Source organism: Nycticebus coucang, chromosome 4 (assembly GCF_027406575.1).
Source record: "Nycticebus coucang isolate mNycCou1 chromosome 4, mNycCou1.pri, whole genome shotgun sequence".
Classification (NCBI taxonomy): Eukaryota; Metazoa; Chordata; class Mammalia; order Primates; family Lorisidae; genus Nycticebus; species Nycticebus coucang.
In genome coordinates, this window is record NC_069783.1 from 28,750,112 (window position 1) to 28,772,809 (window position 22,698).

Here is a 22,698-nt window from a genome sequence, read left to right on the forward strand (position 1 = left end):
ACACTGGTTAATATATACATCTCATTTACTTAACTATTGTGTTAAGACATTTATACTCTATACTAATGGATCCGACATGTACCCTTGCATTATGCACCATAGGTGTGATCCCACCATTCACACTCCCTCAATCTGACTTCCCACATCCCCTCCCCTCCTCCCTCCTTCATTTTGGGCCATAGTTGTGATCTATTCTTCATATGAAAGTGTGAGTGATTGTAAATTGCTTTCATAACAGTACTGTGTACATTGGATATTTTTTCTTCCATTCTTCAGATACTTTACTAAGTAGGATATGTTCCACCACCATCCATATAAACGTGAAAGAGGTAAAGTCTCCATCTTTTTTTTAAGGCTGCATAATATTCCCTGGTATATATATACCACAGTTTATTAATCCATTCATGGGTTGATGGGTACTTGGGCTTCTTGCATGACTTGGCTATTATGAATTGAGCTGCAAGGAACAATGTGGTGCAAATATCTTTGTTATAAAGTGATTTTTGGTCTTTTGGATATATACCTCGTAGAGCAATTGCAGGATCAAACTGCAGGTCTACTTTTAGATCCAAGTATTCTCCATACTTCTTTCCAAAAGGGACATATTTGGCTTCCACTCCCACCAGCAGTGCAGAAGATTTCCTTTTCTCCACATCCATGCCAACATCTGTAGTTTTAGGATTTTTGTTACGTGAGTCACTCTTATGGGAGTGAGATGATTTCTCCAAGTGGTTTTGATTTGCATTTCTTTGATGATTAAGGATGATGAGCATTTTTTCATATGTCTGTAGGCCATGTGCCTATCTTCTTCAGAGAAGCTTCTGTTCAAGTCCCTTGCCCACCATGAAATGGGGTTACTTGTTCTTTTCTTATTAATAAGTTTGAGTTCTCTGTGGATTCTGGTATCTAACCTTTTCAGAAGCATAACCTGCAAAAATCCTCTCCCATTCTGAGGGCTATCTGCTTGCTTTACTTACTGTGTTCTTGGCTGTGCAGAAGCTTTTTAGTTTGAGCAGATCCCAGTAATGTATTTTTGGTGTTGCTTCAATTGCCCAGGGAGGTCCTCCTCATAAAGTATTCTCCGAGGCCAATTTCTTCAAGTGTTTCTCCTGTACTATCTCCAAGAATCTTCATAGTTTCATGTCTTAAGTTTAAATCTTTTATTCAGTAAGAGTCAATTTTTGTTAATGGTGAAAGGTGTGGATCCAGTTTCAGTCTTCTACAAGTTGCCAACCAATTCTTCCAGCACTATTTGTTAAATAGGGAATCTTTCCCCCAATTGATATTGTTGATGGGCTTATCAAAGATCAAATAATTATCAATAATTTGATAATAAGGCCATTGGGTTCATCTCCAGGTATATCTACCTCTCTATTTTTGTGCCAATACCATGCTGTTTTGATCACTATAGATTTATAGTATAGATTGAAGTCTGGTAGCATGATTCCTCCTGATTTTTTTTTATTTCTGAGTAATGTCTTGGCTATTCGAGGTTTTTTTCTGGTTCCATGTAAAACAAAGTACTTTTTTTTTTCCAGATCTTATAAAGTATGACCGTGGTGCTTTGATAGGGATTGCATTAAATTTGTAAATTGCTTTGGGTAATATGGGCATTTTAGCAATGTTGATTCTTCCCAGCCATGAGCATGGTATGTTTTTCCATTTGTTAACATCTTCAGCTATTTCTTTTCTCAGAGTTTCATAATTCTCTTTATAGAGATCTTTCACGTCCTTTGTTAGGTAAATTTCCAAATATTTCATCTTCTTTGGCACAACTGTAAAGGGAATAGAGTCCTTGATTGTTTTTTCAGCTTGACTATTATTGGTATATATAAAAGCTACTGATTTGTGAGTATTGATCTTATGTCCTGAGACGCTGCTGTATTCCTTGATCACTTCTAAGATTCCCTGAGGTTTTCCAGGTATAAAATATCACCTGTGAAGAGTGAAAGTTTGATCTCCTCTGACCCTTTTGTATACCCTTGATCGCCTTCTCTTGCCTGATTGTGATGGCTAAGACTTCCATTTCAATGGTAAAAGGAGTGGAGACAGTGGGCAACCTTGCCTGGTTCCTGATCTGAGTGGAAATGTTTTCGGTTTTACTCCATTCAGTATGATATTGGCTGTGGTTTGCTGTACATGGCCTCTATCAATTCAAGAAAAGTCCCTTCTATACCTATTTTCTTAAGTGTTCTGATCATGAAAGGAAACTGGATATTGTCAAAAGCTTTTTCTGCATCTATTGAGAGAATCATATGGTCTTTGTTTTTTAGTTTGTTTATGTGATCTATTGTATTTATAGATTTATGTGTATTGAACCAACCTTGAGACCCTGGGATAAAACCCATTTTGTCATGGTGTATAATTCGTTTGATGTGTTGCTGGATTCTGTTTGCTAGGATCTTGAGATTTGTTTTATGCCACACATTTCATGAGTTCTTGAATGTAATTTGTGTTTTGCAATTATTAGATATGGTATTCAAGAAACATCCTTTAAGCTAAGAATGTTGATAGTAGTGTTCAAAGCTTTTATGATCATATTATAATCAAACTCAGTGCCCCTTTTTCCTGTCATCCCTAATCCACTGTTTTGTTTATCTAGTGGATTTTTATTTAAAATGCTGAAAGTTCTAGAATTTATATGTTTTATTGGTTCCCTTCCTTGAGATTTCTCATCTCTTTTTCATCACAATTGTATTTTTTATATTTTACTCTGTCAGGGCTAAAATCAGTAATTATTCTTCTTATTCTTTTAGGCAAAATTTCTTGTGACTTTGGTGGATTGCATGCATAGGCAACAGGATTTCTGAGTATTTATCCAATGATTATTAAGTGTTCACCATGGACCTAGCATTTTACTAGGATGTAATGATGAACAGAACAGATGTGATCTTTCTCCTTGTGGAGATAATAATTTTCTACCTAAAATATCTAATTGTAGACTTACATAGCTTGACTTTTCTTTTCTGGCTTTTCTTTGACTTAAAAGACTTTTTCTTTTGTTGACTTCCCAGGTCATGAATTCTTAAGAGTTGCTTTGTTTTGTTTTGTTTTAAAGAGACAGGGTCTTGCTCTGTTGTCTAGGCTGGAGTGCAGTGGTGCAGTCTTAGCTCATTGTTACCTTGAACTCCTACTTCAGCTTCCAGAGTAGCGGCCTGGCAGATTTTTAAATTATTTTTTTTTTGTAGAGACTAGGTGTTTATATGTTGCTTAGGCTGATCTCAAACTCCTGACCTGAAGCAGTCCTTCCACCTGTCCAAGTTACATTTTTTAATTAGCTTTAAGGGTATGAAATCCATTGTTTCATCATAACTCTTGAACATACCATTTAGTAAAAGGCAAAAGATTTATATGATCTGAAGAGAAACCAGAGTATCAAACATACCATTTAATACAGTATTCATTTTATGGTGTTTCTTAACCACCATCACAGCACCATCACAGGGTATTTCTTCACATCACATTTATATTAAGTAAAATAAGCATACTGTTCAGTTCACATCAAATTAACCATTGTAAGTAGATATTTCTAAAATTTTATGTACAACTGTATGTTAGATAATATCACTTATAGTCACAAAACCAGAGACATTTCATATTGGAAGATATTAACTTTATGTAACTATTTTTGGTTTTTGTTTCATTATTTACAAAATAAAGAAATAGTAATAAATGATTTCTGAGATCTATTCCAAATTCTGCATTGTATGTCTAATTTTAGAGCAAACCTTTAAAGATAAATGATTTTTTGGTGACAGTCATATATGCTACCATACTTCACTTTCTAAATACCATCAATTTTCCACAGTATATAAACTTTTGATTACGAATCAGACATTTTTGGTTGTGGAAGTTCTGAGAATTTCCTTATAGATACTACATCAGTAAAAATCATTGCAATTACAATGCTTTGTAGTGTTCAATCTATTTAATGTCTTTGAAAGTGAGTACAAACAGAATGCTTATTGGCACAGACATTGGAAACAGACATTTGGTTTCATTTTTGGCCTTATCACTTTCTACTCGATTGAATTTGGCTGAGCTCCTTAGCTTCTCTAAAATTCTATTTCTATTTCTATATCTCTCTAAAAGGGAGTGCTACTATGACTTACCTACATGAGAATGTTATTATGATGGCTAAATAAGATAATATGTAGCCTTTTTAACATAATGCCTGGTATTTGGTACATGTACAGTAAATAATTTCTACTATATTTGTTTCAAAAAGATTGAAAATATGGTTGCTTGAATAAAGTAGAACTATATTCACTCACAGGTCCAGGTTGGCAGGCCCCCCGGCCTGGTATGATGGCCTCTTCTATATGGCCAAGCCTGGGTTATTGGTACTTTTTTGCCCGATTCTGCAGTAAGTAGAGAGGAGAGGAAGTCCAGAATCTAGACCAGTGAATCATATATCTAGTACATAGGAAGTTGTACTTATCACTTTGCTCACTCCATTGGTGAGAGCACCTAAAAGCTGAAATAGAATTGGGCACATGTCGTTTTTCTAGGCATCCCTATACTCAATTAAAACCGTCTTACTCTGGAAGAAATGCTGGTATTTATGGGACAAGTTACTAGACAGATTCTGCAGTAACTGTTTCTATTACTGTTACTATTAGCTAATAGCATTTCTGTTATGGCAGAATTCCCTCATACCTGTATAGTTATTTGTGTAACTTCAGCTACATGCACTAAGATGGGTAAGAGAAGAATGGACAAAGAAGAGAATGAATTTTCCCTGCTTTTTGTGAGATGAAATGGGAAATATGAGTGATTCTGTGAATGTGATTCTTGTGTTTAGAGATCAATATTTTTTAAACAAATCATTTTGATGGAGAAATAGCAATCTGGTCCAATATTGGGAAAAAAACTGGCTAAGCTGGAATGATAGTGTATTATGCTCTTGGAGTGGTACTTTCTAGAGATTTTCAAGGAAAATTTCAGCTACATCTTACTTTTAGCTGATTACTTATTTATTAGCTGATTTAAAAACTTAGCGCATATGTGAGATTCAACTACCTCTGCACCACTAAATTATTATACACTTGGAAAACTTCTGTGACCTAGCTGTTTACTAATTACAGTATATTGGGCAAAGATAGTTTTTCAGTTAAGAAATTTATTACAGAAAAACCGATAGTCTAGTTTTGAGATAGTGAGCATCTCTGTTGAAAAAGATGGAGAATAATCGTCGTCAGGGGTGTCTTTTTAATCACCATTTATTGCACATTTTTACAAGGGGCTAAGGGAATTTTTATTTTGAAGTAAATAGTATAATACATTTTTTCTTTTTAATTTACAAGGAGTTTAATCTCTTACAGATATATTTTATGTTAAGCAACCTCAACAATTAATAATTTTCTACTTGACGTAAATTAGGATAAATGTACTTAAACTAATTATTGCTTCACAGAAATAATCACAAAATAATCTCTCTTTTTTTTTTCTTTGCGTTTTTTGGCCAGGGCTGGGTTTGAACCCACCACCTCCAGCATATGGGGCCAGCACCCTACTCCTTTGAGCCACAGACACCACCCAAAATAATCTCTTTTGTGTTAGTGTCCTTCATGGGTTAAAATTATTTTGTTGGCAAGATTATTTTTCTCTTTACTATTAGTAAGAAGCATTTTTTTAAAACTAAATGAGGTATAGCAATAAGATCTTTTAGATTCTTGAGTTAGGTGAGACTTTGTGTGCAAAAATCCCTTCTAGAATAGTCTCTTTTTTTTGGATGTTTCTGTAATAGAGAGTGTCCTGCTTTGTTCGTTTTAGTTTTGGACAGTTCTGTTTAACATAAGCAGTAGTGTAAGTGTCCAATTTTGATGTGCCCAGAGAAGTTTTTATTTCTTAAAATTCTGAATCTAACCAACAATCTCACTGCTTGCTGGTATTATGAAAATTACTTGGAGTTCTGTTCTTTTCGCATAAATCATGCCTTAGGAATTTAGAGATTTGTGCACTGGGTCTCTCTACCCAGTGAAAGTTCTGATCCACAGTGTTCTGATCCCATTCCAGTCCTAGAATAAAACAGGTATTCAGTAGACACAGATTGCTAAATACACTTTTTGTACACACTGTTGCTCTAAAGAGAGTAGGTGTGCAGTGTTTGAGGAATGAGTTGGGATTGCAAGGCCTTACATAGCTAGGGATTTGTGGAGCTGGGTCTCAACAGTCTGAAGAGCCAAAGCAAACTTGGAGGCAACCGATGACAAATACTTACTCTTACCTGTAAATAAAGATCCATTGGAACGAAAAATGACAAGGGATATGATCGTAAAACTGATACTCTGTGGTCATGAGGGAAGCCTCTCATCTTTGTGCTTTTTTACATGATGGGAACATTGGAGGTAGTAAGTAGCAATGTATAAACGGTCCTCAGAAACTGCTTTATATTACTGTTCCAGGAGAAATCTTTGACCATTAAGTAAAAATTATGACAATCTTTACTCTAAGTTGAATATAAAAAAATTCATTACAAAATTTTGTAAGATTCATTACTTTCTTACTGCTGAAACTGTTATCTTCTGTACTAGAAATAGTATAAATATGAGAATTGTGTCTTTTTCCCCTAATCTTTTAATCTGGATTATTTGAGTTCTGGAGTTTTTGTAGACATTACAGCTTTATTTCTGTGTAGTGTATTTATTACTCTGTCTTGGCAGGAGCTGTAAATAACATTGAGTAGATACGTCTTGTCTGGTATTAAAAATGATTAACATAAACTTGAGATCTTGGCTGCATGACAGGTTATATACATAACCTTCAGGCATATTCAGATTGGGTGCTAGATGTCAAAGGAGAGAACGTCAATGTGAGATAACCCTTGATGCACAATCTGGGATTTTTTGTTGTAACATTTTCCGTAATGAAAAGCAAAAAATTTTTGCTTTGGGATCCATAGGTATCATTTATTAGGAATTGAACATAAGGCTTAAGATTTTTAACTCTCTTCAATAGTACAACACATGACTAATAGTCACCTTCCTTTTTCCACCAATTATGTGAAGGGCGTTTACATTCTAATTCTTTGCAAAAACTGAAAAGTAGTACATGTATCCTATTTGGAAAGTAGAGTGGAGGAAATCCAAATTAACCTTGCATAGTGACTTCACATGCACATGTTGGGCCAAGACATAATTCTGTGATATATCTTTGTAGTTGATGGCTCTTTATACCTGCAAATAGAAAAGGTATTTCTTGCTGTGGGTCTAAACCTATAGGACTCTGCCATGATCCTCTCTATAAGTAAGTTTTCCATATAGGTACTTAAAGTTCCTACAGACTTTTAGGAGTAGGGGTTATAATTATTTGAATAGATATAGACCCTTTTGTAATTTGATGAAAACCACTGGCATTTTACCTAGTAAAGTTCCAATGTACACGTATCTTTGTGGACATAATGGGTGCCAAGTTAACTACCCATGCTGAAAGTGGACCTCAGCCCTGAAAAAGTAACTTAATGGGGACTTGCAGGGTATCTGTAAATTCATTAGCCCAAATGATCTTGTTTTCCACTGTCAGGATGTTAATACTCAGAACAGTAATAGTTTAGACATTTAAATTTCTAACATTTAAAATTTTCTAATATATTTCTTTAGCTAATATTATTTTTAAGAGTTTTTCTTGATCTTTATTCTTACGTTTTTAAAGGCATTTTTCTATCATTTTAAAAATGGTTTTTTGTTTTTTTTTTTTTTTTGAAATGTAGCAGACAGACCGAAAAGTTATTAAAATACACAGGCACACTTAAATGAATAATTTTAAGTGCAGTTATCCCCAGGACAAGAAATAGAGCATTGCCAGCCTTCCAGCAAGCTTCATAGACTCCCAATCAAAATGCCTTTCTTTTTTTTAATTTTCATTTTTTTATTAAGTCATTTGCCATTATGGGATTCAATGTGTTGATTATTTGACAAATTGAAGTGCTTACATCCTGCTAATTAACATAGCCTTCACCTCATTTACCCAATTACAGTATTAAGATATTTGTGTTCTACACCTGATAGATCCAACTTGTACTTGCAATATGCTCCATAGGTGTGGTCCCCCTGCTAACTCTCCCTCTATCGACCCACCCCCCTTCCTTCTCCTCTCCCTTCCCTTCCCTCCTTCGTCCTAGGCTATAGTTGTGTTTCATTTTTCATATGCAAGTGTGCGTGATTATAAATTGGTTTCACAGTAGTACTGAGTACATTGGATATTTTTTTATCCATTCCTGAGATACTTTACTAAGAAGAATATTTTCCAGCTCCATCCATGTTTACATAAAAGAGGTAAAGTCTCCATTTTTTTTAATTGAAATGCCCTTCTTTTTGATGTAAGGAGTTACTAATCTGACTTTTAAGATGGTTATTTCCTTGTTGTTCATTATAATTTTACCTTTTTTTTTGACTTAAGAAAACTTTTATTTTTAAAAATAGCATCAGTGTTTTTGTCTTTTGGATTTGAATTTTAAAACTCCCATTAGCCAAGCACTTTCTGCCTCAGTCCCACAGTTCTGCCATGCATTTTTGCATCCAGACTGTCTTCCTGGAGATTGAAGTCCAGCCTTTCTTTTACTCCTCCGGGACCAGGAGTAACAGGTTTGCCTGAGCACCAGCCTCATGGCATTGGCTGCTGTTGCTGCTCCTGCTGAGTTCCTGGCCTGAGAGAAGGCTAGTGAGCTGAGCGCAGAGAATCAGGGAGCTCAGACTGGAAAGGAAGGGGGAAGAGGTGACACCAGTTGCCCTGTTGGAAAGACATTTTTCAGGCCACAGCCCTGGGGCATTCCTGGAAACTAGCCTCTGCTCCCACCATGTGTGGGCTGGAGATCAAAAGGCTTACCTAGCCAGGGAGTGAAACAGCGTAACATCCGTGAGAACCACTGATAATAATTTTACCTTTTCTATATTTACCTTTAAAGTATCTTACTTTCTAGAAAGTTTATATAGGTTTTATAATACATAGAAATTTATTGGATATGTTCTTTTTGTTTTGTTTTGCTGTTTCTCAAAATTATACTTGTGTGTATTTTTCATGGTGTGTTATCTTTTACAGATACCTGTCGTTCATTTATTTTCATTGATGTATCATTTTTCATTGTATGACTATACCACATTTTGTTTATTTGCTATACTTTGATCAAGATTATTGTCTTTGCCTAGGAAAGCTTTTGATTTTCTTATGATTTCTTTTATATGTTTATAACCTGAGAATTTATATAAGAGATTAAAATCATTAATGACATTTTCCTATTATCTATTATTTTACTTTCAAGACTCCAGCCTATAATATACTTTGTCTCTAAGTATTTCAGATATATTATATACATGGCCATCAGAGAATTTAATGAAATTCAGGAAATACTTGAGCATCTACTATGTGCCAGGCACTGTTGTAGGTACTAGGGTTATAGTAGTTTAGTAGATGTGTGTTTTATTTTTTGTATATTGTTAAAATATGTTTTATGTTTTAATGTTAATGTTTTGTTTTAATTAAGATTATAGTACAAAATGGTATTATATAAAGTGAAAAGTTTAACTTTCTGTTTCTCCAGCCCTGTACCCAGTGTTAAATTTTTTGACTATCCTTTCTAGGAAAAAAGAAAATATATAATGTTATATATCTATATCTTTAAAATATAACATAGAGGAATCTTGCATTTTTTTATATTTCATCTTTTTAGTTTAATAATATCTTGAGGATTTCAAGGACAATTAGCATTTTTTAATTATGAAATTGCCAGAAACTTAAATTAATAAAAGAACTAAAAATAGAAGTAATACTTCATATTCTCATTCTTCTAGGGTAATTTTTTCCTTCCTGATTTTTACAGAAGCAAGAATCATAGGAAATACTCTTTTATACATTAAAAATTAATAGATATATTTATAAGACATATAATTTAACCCTGAAAATTAATAACTTTAAATGGCTATATATCTATACTTTTGGGTTTTTTTTTTTTTCCTCCTTAGGCATTGTTGGAGACCATGTTTGGTGTAAAAGTGATTATAACAGGTGATGCCTTTATTCCGGGAGAAAGAAGTGTCATTATTATGAACCATCGGACAAGAATGGATTGGCTTTTCTTGTGGAACTGTCTAATGAGATATAGCTACCTCAGATTGGAGAAAGTTTGCCTCAAAGCCAGTCTCAAAAGTGTTCCTGGATTTGGTGGGTTATTTGCACCTTATTTTACATGATTCATTCATTTTATGTGTAATATACACACACTAATGCTATATAAAATAACTTGGTAAAGCCTACTTAAACATTAGAACCATTCACTTTTTTTCCCTCACTGGGCCAAAAACATTCCCAGTTTTTGTTTTCCTTAATGGATCTGTTATGACAAATAACTTCATTTTAATCACTTTTTTGCAATATTTCTTTTTTTTTTCAATATTTCATTCTGAAAGAAAAAATGTACTGTCAAGGAAGAACCTAAGCACCTAGGAACCAACCATTTATATTTATTTTAAAGGATATGAATTAATAGTTTAGTAACTTTTTTTTTTTTTTTTTTGAGACAGAGTCTTACTTTGTCACCCTTGGTGGAGTACCATAGCATCATAGCTCACAGCAACCTGAAACTCTTGGGCTTAAATGGTTCTCTTGCCTCAGCCTCCCAAGTAGCTGGGACTTACAGGCACCTGCCACAACGCCTGGCTATTTTTAGAGATGAGGTCTCGCTCTGGCTCAGGATGGTCTTGAACCTGTGAGCTCAGGGCAATCCTCTTGCCTCGGCCTCCCAAGTGCTAGTTTAGTAACTTTTTACTCATGTCATACTTGTGATTTGGGCAAGAAAGTTGTCTGTGTTGATAAAGTAGTTGAAATCAACTGATTCATTCCATTCATTGAATAAATAGTAATTGAACATGTATTGGTTCCAAGTATTACACTAGGTGCTGGTATTTTCTAGACTTCCCTAGTCCATAGCTTTTTTTCCCCAGTCTTTTTTTTTTTTTTTTTAAATTAAATCATAGCTGTGTACATTAATGCAATCATGGGGTTCAATGTGCTGGTTTTATATACAATTTGAAATGTTTTCATCAAACTGGTTAACGTAGCCTTCACGGCATTTTCTTAGTTACTGTGTTAAGACATTTATGTTCTACACCTAGTAAATTTCACATGTACCCTTGTAAGATGCACCGTAGGTGTGATCCCACCAATTACTCTCCCTCCACCCATCCTCCCCCCTCCCCTCCTTCTCCCCTTTCCCTTTCTTCTTGGGCTATAGTTGGGTTATAGCTTTCATAAGAAAGCTATAAATTGGTTTCATAGTAAGACTGAGTACATTGGATACTTTTTCTTCCATTCTTGAGATACTTTGCTAAGAAGAATATGTTCTCCATGCTTCATCCATGTAAACATGTAAGAGGTAAAGTCTCCATCTTTCTTTAAGACTGCATAATATTCCAAGGTGTACATATACCACAATTCCCCAGTCTTTTTATTGTGCATATGTACTAGAATATTAAAGTTCCTAGAAACGTTTATTTTAAATATTTAGGAATGTACCATATTCATTGTATGAAGAAGTAAGAATATTTCAGAATTGTTTGTTAAAACTAAATTGTCTCCTTTCTCAGTTTACTAGTTAATGTGATGTAGGGATGGGGAACAGATTATTAATATATTCAAACTACTTATTTACATATGGGTATATAAAGCACCCACTATATTCTCTGATAGCCTCATCAATTACATCTGTACTTCTTTGGTTTCCCTATGCAACATTTCTTACTTAAACTCTTTGCCCTCAAAACCATGACTTTATTAGTGTACTGATATGATTTATGATTTGTGAGGGAAAAGGGCCAGTATTGTCTTCAGGATAAACTAGTGAGAGTGTTTGTGGTTAAATTACTAAGTGTGCTTCATTGCCTTGGTCTTATAGTTTTGTTTTTCTATTTGCCACTTTTCTAATGTAGTGGTCTCAGAATAGTCAGATTTCTTATATAACTACTGGCTTTCTCTAGAGAAAACCCTCCCAGAGAATTAGCAGGAAGCTGCAAAGCATTTTATGACCTGGCTTTGGAATTCATATCAAGTCACATCCACGTATATTATTGGTAGAAGTAGTCACTGTTCTCAAAGATTCTAGAGGAGGGAGCATAGATCTCACCTTTTGCTGAGATCTTAGTATTTTCAGAACTACCACATTCCTAAAAAGATTGATTAGGAAAGAATAGATAAGGCACATATTACCAATAATAACAATGATAATGTCTTATTCCTGATTGGACATGAAATGTAGTAACAGGATATTAAAAATAACATTATGCCAATGGGGATGTGTAGTGATGTCAACAAATGGAGAAAAGTGCAACTGACAAAATAGGACAACACTAAAAGAAAGTGAAAAAATCACAGTTGTGTATCTAATGAGAACATGGAATCCATAATTAAAAGCCTTCTTATAAAGGGTTTTAGAGGACAATGGCAGCTGCTTGCTATTCTTCACCCTTTAAAATAAAAAAAAAAAAATCACCAAATCAAGGAACAGTGGAGACAGAAACCACATATCACTTATTTCTTCATCATGAGGAGACAAAAAAAAATAATAATCTTTCAACTACTGTAAGTAGAGAAAAAATTGCAATGCAGTTGCTTCTGCCTTCCCACCTTTGTAAACCTATGAGTATCATAAGTGGGAAAGGAGGATTAAGAGTAGAGGAGCATGCATCTAGGGTCATTGGTGATTGTGTTCCTTTCAGTGGGAGGGCCATTATACATACACATATGAACACCTTACTGGAGCCAAGTCGGTCACCCAGTATCCTCACCTCTAGTGAAATCATGCCGTATCCTCCACAAACAACTCTAGCCTAGGCCACTGAGGCATTCATAGACTCTATTGACATTGATTCCAGCCAGAGAAATTATATGGAGACTATACTGCTGTGCCCACCAGCAGTGGGCAAAAGCACCCTACCAAATTGACTGTATAGGATAAATCTAAAGTAAAACACACACACACAATCTTTCCCAATGAAAGCTACTCCATAAAATTGAAGGAAGTGACTATTCCACCAGATGCACAGATATTAATATAGAGACACAAACATGAAAAAAATAAGGAAACTTGACACCTCCAAATGAACACAATAATTCTCCATGTAATAGACCCTAAAGGAAAGGAAACCTATGAAATGTCTGAAAAGGAATTAAAAATAGTAATCTACAGGCAACTCAGAGAGATACAAGAGAGCACAGTTCTATGAAATCAGGAAAATAAGATTTGGATGAGAAATTCAACAAAAAGATCATAAAAGAGAAAGCAAACAGAACTGAAAAATTAAATGAAATTTTAAAATATAGTGAAAGTTTCTACAATAAATTAGTTCAAGCAGAAGAAAGAATTTCTGACATTGAAGGTAAGTCTTTAGGAATAACCCAATCAGATTTAAAAAAAGAAGAAGAAGAAGAAAGTCTAAAGACATATAGGACCCCTTTAAGTGATCCAATATTTGCATACGGGAGTTCCAGAAGAAGAGATGGGAAAAGGCATAGAAAATCTATTTGATGAAACTGTCTTGGGAGAAATATGGACAACTGGATAGATATAGGAAGCTCAAAGATACCCAAATAGATTTAACCTAAGAAGATCCTCTCTGAAGCATCTTATAGTCAACTGTCAGAAGTCAAAGGGAATAAGAGAATGCTATAAACATAACAAGAAATGCAACAAGTCATATGTAAAGGAATCAGCAGATTTCTCAACAGAAACTTTATACACCAGGAGAGAATGGGATGATATAGTCAAAGTGCTGAAAGAAAAACAAATGCCATCTTGTAATACTATACCTAAGAAAACTATCCAATCTGATCTTATATAGAAAAACCTAAAGACTCTACAAAAAATTTTTTAGTCCTGATAAATTCATCAAAGTTGCAGGATACAAACTGAGCATACGAATTAGTAGCATTTCTATACACAAATAACAAACTAGCTGAAAAAGAAATCAAGGAAGCAACTCTATTTACAATATCTATAAAAAAAGCACCTAGGCATAAATGTAACCAATGATTTAAAGATCACTACCAGGAAAACTACAAAACACTGAAAGAAATGAAGGGGACACACACACACACAAAATTGGACCTCTTTCCATGGTCATATATTGGAAGAGTTAATTTTGTTAAAATGACCATATTGCCCAGGCATCTACAGATTCAGTGTAATCTCTTTCAAAATACCAATGACATTCTTAATGATAGAAAAAATATTCTAAAATTCTTATGGAAGCACAAATTGGTAAATCAATTCCTAAACTGCTAAATCAGTCCTGACCAAAAGCAACAAAGCTTGAGGTGACACACTACCTGACTTCGATAAGCCCCATAATATGCCCCATAAAATTACGGTAACCAGGGCGGCACCTGTGGCTCAGTGAGTAGGGCGCCGGCCCCATATGCCGAGGGTGGCGGGTTCAAACCCAGCCCTGGCCAAACTGCAACAAAAAAAAAATAGCCGGGTGCTATGGCGGGCACCTGTAGTCCCACCTACTCAGGAGGCTGAGGCAAGAGAATCGCTTAAGCCCAGGAGCTGGAGGTTGCTGTGAGCTGTGCGATGCCACAGCACTCTACCAAGGGCCATAAAGTGAGACTCTGTCTCTAAAAAAAATAAAAAATAAAAAATAATTACGGTAACCAAAACAGAATGTTATCGGTATAAAAACAGACTCATAGGCCAGTGGAACAGAATAGCTAACCCAGAAATAAAGTCATGTATATATACCCAAATGATTTTTGGCAAAAGCCCCAAGAACATATAGTAGGGAAAGGACGTCTTCAAAAGGTGCTGGACAAAGTGGATATTAAATACAGAAGAATGAAACTAAACTCCAATCTCTCATGTACAAAATCAACTCAAAATGGATTGAAAATTTCAAGACGTGAAACTATAGAGCTAACAAAAAGAAAACAGGGGAAATGTTTCAGACCGTTGATCTGGTCAAAAATTTTATGGCCTAGACTTCAAAAGCATAGGAAATGAAAGAAAAGCTAGACAAAGGGGATTATATCAAACTATAAAGCTGTTGAACTTCAAAAGAAACGATCAACAGAGAAACTTGTAGAGGTTGGAGAAAATATTTGCAAACTATTCATCTGATAGAGATTAATACCCAGAATACACAAGGAAGTCAAACATGTCACTAGCAAAAAAGGAAAAAGAAATCAATTTAAAAATGGGCAAATGGGGCAGCACCCATAGTTCAGTAGGTAGGGTGCTGGCCACATACACTGGGGCTAACAGGTTCAAATCTAGCCCAGGCCAGTGAAAACAGAAATGACAACTGCAACAAAAAAATAGCCGGGCGTCATGGCGGGCGCCTATAGTCCCAGCTACTTGGGAGGCTGAGGCAAGAGAATCACTTAAGCCCAAGAGTTTGAGGTTGCTGTGAGCAGTGATGCCACAGCACTCTACCTAGGGCGACAGCTTGAGACTCTCTCAAATAAAATAAAATAAAAATGGGCAAATGACCTGGACAAATGTTTCTTAAGAGAAGATATACAAATGGCCAACAAATATGTGAAAAAATGCTCAATATTGCTAATCATTAGGGAAATGGAAATCAAAACCACATTGAGGTATCATCTCACCCCAGTTAGTACGGCTGTTACCAAAAACAAAAAATAACAAATGCTGGCATGGTTGAGGAGAAAAGGCAAGCATGATACACTGGTGGCGGAAATCAGCACCTAGGTTGATTTCTGTGTCTTGGCTGTTGTGGATAGTGCTTCAACAAACGTGGAGTGCAGATGTCTCTTTAACATACTGATTTCCTTTACTTTAGGTGAACGCCCAGAAATGGGTTTGCTGGATCATATGTTTATTCTATTTGTAGTTTTTTGAGAAAATTCTATACCGTTTTCCGTAGTGGCCATACAAAGAAGATATATAAGAAGTACAAATGGCTGAAATATGTGAAGAAATGCTCAATGTCATTAATCATCAGGGAAAATGCGGCTCAAAACCTCTCGCCCCAGTTAGTATGGCTGTTATCAAAACCAAAAAAATAACAAATGCTGGCATGGATGTGGAGAAAAGGAGACAATTACACACTCTTAATGGGAATATAAACCTTACTCGCTGAGGGAGAACAGGGTAGAATTTCTCCAGAGAACTACAAATAGAATAACCATTTGATCGAGCATTCATACTACTGGGCATTTATCCAAAGGAAAAGAAATCAGTGTGTTGAAGAGACTTCTGCACCCCATGTTTATGGCACCACTATGTACAATCGCCAAGATACAGAATTTTATTTATCCATTCATCTGTTGTTAGACACCACTATGTGCAGAATACATTATCTTATTTAAACGTAACTGCATGTCATAACAATCCCATTGATAAAATGAATCTTAAGAATGTTAAGTAATTTGCTTTGCACATAGTGTAGGGTAGAAATACATTGTGAAACTTGTTCTGTCTGGCTGCAGAGTCAAGACCCAAGAAAGATTTAATTTAATTTAATAATCTATTTTTGGGGGACAGAGTCTTACTCTGTCACCCTGAGTAGAGTGCAATGGCATCACAGCTCACAGTAGCCTCAAACTCCTGTTCTCCTTAGTCGCTAGTTTACATTTACCAAAAGTGTATGATATTATCTTTTCTCCACATCCACACAGCATGTGTTATTTTTTTTGATAACAGCCATACTAACTGGCATGAGACTCTGCCTCACTGGAGTTTTGATTTGCATTTGTTCTCTCTCCAGTAGCTTCTGATGATTACCTTTGTCTTATGGCCAGATTTAATATTTGTTTTCTACAGGGATGATTTTTCTGACATGGTCTTATTCCATTATGCTGGACAGTAGAAACTGCCTAAGGATTTTTTCCTCGTAAGCATTTATTTTTAACTATTTAGAAAATGATTCCCTGCAGATAGGATTTTAGAATTGGCACAGAATTTAGAGATTATTTAGTTCTTCTCTGTGCAATACAGGAATCATCTCTGACTCATTTCTTTTTCACTTATCAAATCCTAGTTTTTTGCTAAATATAAAAATGTCCTATTTTCTATTATGCTCTTAGTGTCTTCCAGTTTTCAGCTGAGCAGCTACTGATTGTTTGGTCCTGTGGTTCATCAGCCTTGTCTTCCTTTAAAGTTCTATCTTAAATAGTCAGTAGATACAGAGCCCTTCCCCATTTTGCTGTATTATCTGTATAAACCTTTTTTTAAATCTGTATAGACTTTGAATACCTGATCTGTGCATAAATCATTCATGTGTGTCCTCAGCCCCACTTGGATATTGATCTGTAGAAGGTGGATACAATCTCTTACTCTTTGCCTTACAGAGAGATCCATATTAGGTGTACAGTTTTTGCAGTGTCTTCCAGAACCGTATTCTCTTTCCCTGACCATCCAATCTTGATTTCTCCTACTTTATACTGGAATATATTTTTGTCTTTGCAATTCTGTCTTCTTGCAAGATGAGTAAAATTCACTTTAGTTCCCATTTAAGAAGTATTTCATCTTTAAGTTTTCATTTGCCTGTTTTCTTTTTCCCCTTGAGTTTTAAGTTTCTTACAGAGTGTTTTACACATGATAGGCTCTTGATTATTTGTAAGCTTGATAACATTTCATGAAAATGAAAACTATTAATGGGAACAAAATTGGAGAAAAAAATCTTAGACCTTTTAAAGCAAACAAATTAAGCAAGGGATAAGCGTAGGCAGCAAACTACAGAGCATGTTTGCAAATGATCATTAAGGAGGAAAGGAAAGTTGAAGTTTGCAAGAGGAAATGAGAAAGGGAAAAGAATGGACGCATCTTAGTGGTCAGCTATCTGCTGGTAAAGACTATACTCGATGTGGCTTGTTGACAATCTGGTGTGGTTTTAGGGAATATTTCGGATTGTTATTTACAATTATTTTTAAGTGTTTGCATACCAGATGTTTAGAATATAATTATTCATTCTATTTAGTTTGGTTACAAATGATTAAAGGAAAATAATGCACCAGCAGTGCTAGGTTGGAAGAGGGATGAGAGTTTGGAATTAGAAAGTTGTTTTCTTAAATTAAGTATAAAAGTAACAGACTTATGTAACAAGCTAGGAAAGAAATACCAGATATGCATATTTAGGTTCCAGGTCAAGTTATAAAGAGTTTGGTAAATTAACTAAACCGTTTAGAGTGTGCCAGGATATATGAAATTAGATTTTAAGGGGGAAAAAATCCTTTAGATTTCAGCAGTTACTACTGGTGGCATACATATTGATTTTTACTTTCGGCTAACTTTATGACCACTTAATAGTAACTAGTGAATGAAATATTAAATTTGAAAGTGTCACAAAAAGTCCATTTGCATGGTGATTTTGTGCCAGGAAACACACATGCCAATTGTAGTTGCCTAATCTATGGCTTCTTGCTTTCACCAGACCATTAATTAATCACACTTGAGTCCAAAACAGTTTGAGGCTTTTAGAAAGCATAAAAAGAAGAGTAATATAAAAGATATAGTGAGGGCTAGGCCCAAAGGCTCATGCCTATAATCCTAGCACTCTAGGAGGCCAGGGTTGGTAGATTCTCTGAGCTCAGGAGTTATTGACCAGCCTGAGCAAAGTGAGACCCTGTCTCTAGTAAAAATAGAAAAAATAGCCAGGCCTTGTGGCCAGTGCCTGTGGTCCTAACTACTTGGGAGGCTGAGCCAAGAGGATTGCTCAAGCCCTAGAGTTTGAGGTGGCTGTGAGCTATGATGCCACAGCGCTCTACTCAGAGTGACAGAGTAAGACTGTCTCAGAGTCCCCCCCCCAAAAAAAAAAAAAAAAAAAAACAGGAACAAAAAAGAGATAGTGACTTAAAAATCAGCCAATTGTTGTATTAAACTAAAAATGTTCCTGACATGACCTTGTGATTTCAAATTAAATTGTTACATGATTATGGAATTCTAAAATTGCAACATAATATAATGGTGAAAAGTACTAAAATCACAAATTGTGCTGAGAGAATTCAGCAGGAACACATTGGCCTCTGATGAATGCTTTCATCTATTCCCAGTTTTTTGAGACATGGAAAGACTGAGAGTGGATGTTCAGAAGCTCCTGTGGTGTTCTGCTCTTGTAGAATAGTCGAAACTGGGTAGGAAGCTATTCAGAAGTATAGCTTCTTAGAATATAAACTGCCAAAGTATTAAAGAATCTTTTTGTCAAATCTGATTTACATAAATGACTAGAATTTTATTTTAAATGCCTTTGTTGTTAATACATGCATTTTTCTTTTTAAAGATCATGCATGAGAACAACTCAGTTAAAATCCATAGTGTATCTTGTTAGTACACTAAGGAACAAGGCATGCTGCTATTGGCATGAAAGTGCTTCAAGGACAGGAATTATATGAGGATTAGAAAAATCTATTATTTTGTGGTCAGATTTTCAGTTTTATCTGTAATTCATTAACATCTTTGATTTATAAATGTTAGTATAAATTTACATAAAGATATCATTGCTAAAAGTTTAAAGAATTGCTAAATTTATTAAAATCCCCTTAATTTTATTTTCTGCCATATATTAAGCACAAAGAATGGAAGTCTTTCTATTTGAAATATATTTACTACTTATAACTATATTGTAGCTGTAACTTCATAGCAAATTTTTTGGTGATTTGACCATCTTTGGTGAATTGATTAGTTTATGGTTTCCTATTATCTTTAAATCATATAAAGTTTCATAGCAGCCTTCTTCCCTGTGTTGTGCCATTTATTACTTAATAACTAAAGACCAGATAATGGTGTTTCACTAACTTTGACAATGAACCTCTGTGATGGACGTATCACCTCCCAGACAGAAGATAAAAATATCTGAAACTGGCTTTCTCAGCTTCCTGTCAGCAGGGATGGTTGTTAGAACCAATCTCACCAAAGGGGCATAAGGGAAGGGAGACTCTGTTGGAGGCTCTGGGAAACATTTTTCTCCCTAATAAGATGATGAGGTTGGTAAACTGTGGTCCCCTTTTCCTACTTCTGAACATTATTGTTAAAGCACCCAGTACCTTCCCTCTGAGAGAGGAGGTCCTTAGACACCAAGAGGATGGCAGAGTAGAATGGGAGATCCTGGCTTGTGAATCAGCCATGGAGCCAAGCTTTATTTATGTGATAAACATAAACCCACGTTGTTTGTATGAATTTCAGATTGATATTCTGATATTTAATACCTCAGCAGATTTACATTGCTTCAGGCGGCTAGACATCTCAAATGAGAGCCAGCAAGTGTATTTTGCCTCAGTACCCTCAGGTCTGCTGAAGATTAAGGAATTCCTTTGCCTAAATTAGTAATTACATTCCAAAGTTATCTAAAAGGTATGCTTTTGTAACAGGGTAATTTTAGGAGAAAGAAGTAAAAGAACTTGAAAGGAGCTTTAGGGTTTTGAACCTGCTTTGTACTTAGTGGAAAAGCACAAATAAATTATACAACAATCAGTTTTGAACCAACTTTGAAATGGCACTTTGCAATAATAGTAAAGAGATATAAGAGATGGCTACAAAAAAATTGAAAACTTAGCCAGGTGTGGGGTGACATGCACCTGTGTCCCAGCTACTCAGAAGACTGCGCCAGGAGGATTGCTTGGAGCCCAGGAGTTGGAGGCTGCAGTGAGGCATGATGGCACCATTGCATTTCAGCCTTGGTGACAGAGCAAGACCCTTTCTCAAAAACAAAAACAACAACAACAAAAAAAAAATCATAATGATAATAAAAATAAAGATATATGTCTTTTTTAAAAAAAATGCTATTCGGCTTTTTTCCCTTTTGGATTTCTTATCATAATAAAATCTATAAGAAAATATTTTCCTTGTTTTGAAGTCAAATGTTTCTTAGCATTACATCACTGTATAATGAATACCAGGCAGGGACATATTATATAGCCAAGAATTAAAAATGTTCTTCCACAATGAATAAAATGTCAAAATTGTATCAGAGAAATGTTGTTACTGATAATCTTTAACTATTACAGTCAAGTATTATGATACAGCAAATGAATTCCAAGTAAAAATATTTAGGTCTTGATTTTAGAATTGAAGATGGCCATTATTTGTATTATTTTTAATTAAGGAGAAGTTTGCATCCACATAAAATGTTCTATAATTAAACATTTTATGTGGAATTTTAGGTTTATTGAAAATTTGAAAAAATAGTACAGAGAATTTCCCTGTCTTTTTCAGTTTCACACCATTTGCATCTATGAAAACAACAAAAATAACAAAAACCAAAGCTGCTTAGGTTGCAGGGAAATTAATATGTTCCTAGTGATTACTGCCAGCATTGAAAACTGATGAAGCATTTGGCAACATCAGTTAAGAGTTACAGAAATTTTCATTGCCTTGTGAATTAGGCTGAGAAAGAATTCAGTGTGTACAAAACAAACTGTGTGTGTGAAGGCTTTCATTATGGTTTTCAGTATTGATAAATTAGAAACAACCAAGTGTCCAGTGACAGGGGAGGGTAAAGGGGATAATAATGTCTGAGGTTAACATATCACATAGTCGTGGTGTGTTTTTCAAGACAGGAAATTAACTTTGTTACAATACTGTTAACTAAACAATGGACTTTATTCACATTTCTCCAATTTTTCCTAACGTCCTTTTCTGTTTTGGGACCTAATTGAGAATACTGCTTTGCTTTTATTCGTTACTTCTTGTCTTCCTCCATATTGTGAGGAAGTCTGTCCTTTTCATTGCGCTTTCGAAAGATATTGGTTGAACATTTTCTAGAATGTTGCTTAATTTGGGTTTATCTGATGTTATCTCGTGATTAGACTGGGTTTACGGGTTTGAGGAAGAATTCTGCAGAGGCAAAGTACCTTTCTCATCTAATATTTACTTTAGTCCTTAGGTTATAATCTGGTATTATCATTGTTTATCTTATTATTGAAAATGTTTCAGCTTTGACCATTGGGAATTCTTGAAGATTGGCTCTCGTGTCTTTTTAACATGCCCCTTACCTTTTTTCTTCTAACCACCTATTTAAAGGCACTAGAAGTACTCCAAGTTCATTTTTCACTTTGTCTGCCCCAGCCCTAGAACTCAGCATTTCTCTGAGGAGCCCTGCTTCCTTTGCTTGAGCAGAGTAGTATTAGAAAATAAAATCTGGGTAATGATTGTGCTCTGTATTAGTTTTCTTTTTTTTTTTTTTTTTGTTTATTGTTGGAGATTCATTGAGGGTACAATAAGCCAGTTACACTGATTACAATTGTTAGGTAAAGTCCCTCTTGCAATCATGTCTTGCCCCCATAAAGTGTGACACACACTAAGGCCCCACACCCCTCCCTCCATCCCTCTTTCTGCTTCCCCCCCCCCATAACCTTAATTGTCATTAATTGTCCTCATATCAAGATTGAGTACATAAGATTCATGCTTCTCCATTCTTGTGATGCTTTACTAAGAATAATGTCTTCCACTTCCATCCAGGTTAATACGAAGGATGTAAAGTCTCCATTTTTTTTAATGGCTGAATAGTATTCCATGGTATACATATACCACAGCTTGTTAATCCATTCCTGGGTTGGTGGGCATTTAGGCTCTTTCCACATTTTGGCGATTGTAAATTGAGCTGCAATAAACAGTCTAGTACAAGTGTCCTTATGATAAAAGGATTTTTTTCCTTCTGGGTAGATGCCTAGTAATGGGATTGCAGGATCGAATGGGAGGTCTAGCTTGAGTGCTTTGAGGTTTCTCCATACTTCCTTCCAGAAGGGTTGTAC

The 22,698-nt window shown here is 35.2% G+C and overlaps 1 protein-coding gene across 9 annotated transcripts in view; it reads left to right on the top strand.

Moving 5' to 3' along the window:
* The window catches only part of LCLAT1 (lysocardiolipin acyltransferase 1), a 217,116-nt gene that overhangs the window by 102,582 nt on the left and 91,836 nt on the right, over positions 1-22,698 (top strand). For all 9 annotated transcript variants that reach the window (XM_053589206.1, XM_053589203.1, XM_053589202.1 and 6 more), the window contains one exon: positions 9,960-10,158. In XM_053589206.1, coding sequence (XP_053445181.1) covers positions 9,960-10,158 — 199 coding nt within the window. The remainder of the gene's footprint in view (positions 1-9,959; positions 10,159-22,698) is intronic.